The 4131-nt window shown below is 38.3% G+C and overlaps 1 protein-coding gene across 1 annotated transcript; it reads right to left on the bottom strand.

Annotated features, from left to right (window-relative positions):
- Positions 1-317: 317 nt before the first annotated feature.
- On the bottom strand, positions 318-3833 carry LOC114358783 (uncharacterized). The gene is made up of 6 exons (XM_028312831.1): positions 3697-3833; positions 3088-3551; positions 2428-2624; positions 1770-1949; positions 749-889; positions 318-606 (listed from the first exon to the last, which is right to left on the bottom strand). The coding sequence occupies exons 2-6, from the start codon at positions 3536-3538 to the stop codon at positions 544-546; spliced, it is 1032 nt and encodes a 343-aa protein (XP_028168632.1). The 5' UTR covers positions 3539-3551; positions 3697-3833; the 3' UTR covers positions 318-543.
- Positions 3834-4131: the final 298 nt, after the last annotated feature.

Below are 4131 nucleotides of genomic sequence, written 5' to 3'. Positions count from 1 at the left end.
AATTAAAACAGCCACCGTAATATTAATAAGTACCTACTCTGTTAAATAATCTGGCGAATGTGTTCTGCTCTATTTCATTATGTAACATCTATCTAATGTACATTTACATTCTGCAAATAAATCATTTTGCAAATAAATCATTTTCATTTAATTTCATTTAATAAAACAAATAGTAGGTATGGTTGACAGATGTGGGAAGTGGGAGTTCTCCAATAGATAACACTAGAGTAAAGCTGATAACTGGATATATTTATCTTCACTAGAATAGTATTACACGTCTTTTACTATAATTACACAACTTGTTCGTCTTCCGTCTTACGTCGTCCACAACACACTCTCTGCAATCAACAGACTCCTCTTTTAAACTACCATTCTCAGTCTCAATCCTCATTCATCCCTTTCGTTTCCTCCATAGACCAATCATTCCTCATCATTCAGCGTTCAAATATATTTTAATCTTAATTTGATGAAATATTTTTTTTATAATTTAATAAAACTGACATCCTCATCCACACTTCTAAAGTCCATCCAAACACTTTTTAATTAACTACCGCCATTATTGACCCTTCGTTTGCGTTTGCGCAGTTCCTTTGTGATCCCGGAAACCTGCAATATTAACAATTTTGTGCTATATTACCCAAATGTTTATTACGAAAGATTTTTTTAATGCAGTACAAGCCAGAGCAAATTACTTATTAGTCAAAAACTGCAAAAATCAGTCAAAAGTGGTTTTGACGAAGACACTCACGATGAGGAAGCTGCTGGCAATGAGGGCGGCCTTGTACTTGGCGTGGAGATCGAGAGGGAACGTCAGGAAGGCGTGGTGGCCAGGAGACTTCACCCCGCACTTGTCCAAGCGGCCTATGGTCTGCTTGTCTACCGTCTGCACCTGGACGAAAATAAAATACGAGTTTAGGTACATTGGCCACTTTTCACCTGCATCATTGAACCCTATTACACCATAAAAAGTATATAGCCCAAAAGATAAGGAGACATGTAAAGTGCCCCATAAGGGCTACCTTTTCATTTTTTATTATTTTCTATTGACGTTCATAAGTGCCACTTGTGGTCTAAACTGAATAAATATTTTTGATTTTGATTTTTGATTTTGATATGCTTTCATACAAAAAAGCATTATCTATATATATAAAAGAAAGTCGTGTTAGTTACTTCGCTTATAACTCAAGAACGGCTGAACCGATTTAGCTGAAAATTGTCAGGGAGGTAGTTTAGAGCCAGGAGAAGGACATAGGATACTTTTTATCCCGTTCGAAATAAAAAAAAGTCTGCTTATTTATTGCCATTAAGGCGGAACAAAGTTTGCCGGGTCAGCTAGTTATATATAAAAGAAAGTCGTGTTAGTTACTTCGCTTATAACTCAAGAACGGCTGAACCGATTTAGCTGAAAATTGTCCGGGAGGTAGTTTAGAGCCAGGAGAAGGACATAGGATACTTTTTATCCCGTTCGAAATTAAAAAAAAGTCTGCTTATTTATTGACATTAAGGCGGAACAAAGTTCGCCGGGTCTGCTAGTTCTGTTATAAAAACCAAATTACAATTTATTAACTTTATCCTAAGACTATACTTTGTCTCGAGGAACGCCACATAACGTTTGTGAACCTCGAATCGTGGAGCCTGCGGCTTCTGCCAAAGACAGAAAAGTGCGGGCTAAAAAGCCATGGTATTGCTTACGTACCTATAATAGTTCTACGCATTAAATAACAACATCAGTGCCAATTTGATAACAAACCCTGAAAAATGTTACCTACCCTGATCACTTTGTTGTTCTCTATAGCATGTGGTGCCTTGACCTTCAGCACGGGCATGCAGTCTCTGCTGCGGATGACCAGGATAGGCCTGAAGGCCCAGGCCCGATTGATCAGCGCGAACAGTTCCCCACACACGAACACCCTTACGTACTCGGAGGAGTCTGCACGCAAGTTGATGAGCTGGATATAAAGATAATGTACTATTATTTACTAAGCTGGGAATTTATGTGACAAAACATGAAATATAATCAGTTTCTTCTTAATCGCAAGCGGTTCACAAACTTCTCAGAAGGAGTGTTCGTCGTTCTTTACTAGTCTAAATATAATAACTCAAAGGTGACTGACTGACATATAGTGATCTATCAACGCACAGCCCAAACCACTGGACGGATCGGGCTGTTTGGCATGCAGGCAGATGTTATGACGTAGGCATCCGCTAAGAAAGGATTTTACGTAACTCCACCCCTAAGGGGGTAAAACGGGATCCACGCGTACGAAGTCGCGGGCGGCCGCTAGTAAAGATATAAAATTAACTAGTAAAAGATTCCACTGTCAAATAATCCAACCGGAAAGGAGGAATACGGTGAAGAAGTAAGAAAAGAAAAGTCTAACCTACTTGCCTGACCAGTGTACGTTGACAGGAAAGTGAATTGCTTACCTCATTCGCATTGTTATCGAAAATGTCCAGTTGGATTGAAGTCTTTCTCCCGAAGAAAGTATTAGTTGAACTGTAGGAAAGGATGACCCGCAGGATGACCACATCCCCCGGAGCCACCACCTCGTACCACTCGTCCGCCGCCGGTGATGCCACCTCCCGTATCCAGAGAGAGTCAAGTGCTGATAAGTACTCTAATCCTAAGAATATAAATAATTGCAACTTCTTAATAAATACCTTACTTAAAAATTCTTTAAAACCTTACTGGGCCGAGATTGACCGACTGAACTATAAAAGAACGCATTGTTTTTATGAATTTACTTATTTTATTTATTTATTTTTAACTTTAGCACACATAAATACAATGCACTGTGGCGGACTTAATGCCGGATGGCATTCTCTGCTAGTCAACCACGGGTCATGCAGAAAGAGTAAGACGGAGCAAAAAATTTACATTTTGGATAATATTATACCTACTAGAATTGTAGTCACTTAATCGTTACATAGTAAACAAGGTTTATCGTTTTAAATGTATTCTTTAGAGAAAACTTATCACTCACTGCATTGTATCAGCACTAATATGGTAACAGAAATACCTAACATCATAAATTATGAATTTGGTCGCTGACAAAATAACTATAAATGGGTTAATTAATTACTTGCCTATAGGTTCTGGTTTCGTTTCTTTCGCATATAAGGACCATCCTTGACGTACTTGGTTAAGGGCACCAAAACTACTTTCACAATTTGGTAATCGGTCAACATAATTAACTTGGCTGTTATTGCTAGTACTGGTTCCTTCTTCAGCGCACTTGAGTGACGATATTGCCAGTTCCATCTCGGCATCCAGCAACATGTCTTTCACCTTGAACTCCTCTTCCATAATCTTCCTTTCTTTCGTGAGCTGTTCTTTACGCAACTGCGCTTTCTTGATGTCTGCTTCGATCTTCAGCCGGTTCCTGACACAGCATGGAGTCATTCCATCTTCTTTTATCGTGTGCTCCATATTCTCTGGAAGATCAGATTCTAATGTCGGAGCCGATGGTGCCATTGCCTCTTGGAGAAGGCTGCGTTGACAAATTTGATAAGTCACTTCACCGTTTGGGGACGACATTGCAATTGCAGACCTATACCAGAATGAATATTTTAATTAAATATTTACTTATTAATGAAATCAAATTAAATTATTGTAATGAAATTTATTATACGTCCGAAATGGACATTCTATTGATACATGTTGTTGGCATGTGAAAACATGCCCAATGCACTTACACAGAAAAGACAATTATTGAATATCCAATCTTATCTTAACGAATAATATAGCACAGTTTTAATTCTTCTAGCGAAATATTTTTGCACTTGTGTTAATATTATTCTAAACAAATTAAATGTGCTAACTAGTAAGTATTCAGGAGATGCCTCGCACGAAATCACAGTGCTCCAGATATTTATAAGAGTAGTATTGCTTATCAAAAAATCCATATTTTGTAAACTTCCCGCCCCGCGCCGTGCTCAGGAAAATACGGCCGTGAGTGTGTGTGACCTTAGGGGCGCCTGCGCTGCATATAGTCGCAATCACTAAGGTGAATAGCATCGCCTTCTATTTTAGACCTTTACTGCACTCAAAATATGAATTTCAGAACTTTATTAGCTAAGCACGTAAGTATGATTTAAAACGCAATTATTGAAGTTTTTTTTCCAAAAATT

Source organism: Ostrinia furnacalis, unplaced genomic scaffold (genome assembly GCF_004193835.3).
Source record: "Ostrinia furnacalis isolate ACB-3 unplaced genomic scaffold, ASM419383v2 OfSCF0303, whole genome shotgun sequence".
In the NCBI taxonomy this organism is placed as follows: Eukaryota; Metazoa; Arthropoda; class Insecta; order Lepidoptera; family Crambidae; genus Ostrinia; species Ostrinia furnacalis.
This window is presented reverse-complemented; position numbering and strand designations above follow the sequence as displayed.

Bases quoted from the DNA above. Each gene is read 5' to 3' on its own strand.
- LOC114358783 (XM_028312831.1), bottom strand. From the start codon at position 3,538: ATGTCGTCCCCAAACGGTGAAGTGACTTATCAAATTTGTCAACGCAGC. The intron at 1,950-2,427 runs GTAAGCAATTCA...CTTTATATCCAG, and splicing joins TCGATAACAATGCGAATGAG to CTCATCAACTTGCGTGCAGA. The intron at 607-748 runs GTGAGTGTCTTC...TTAATATTGCAG, and splicing joins TTGCCAGCAGCTTCCTCATC to GTTTCCGGGATCACAAAGGA.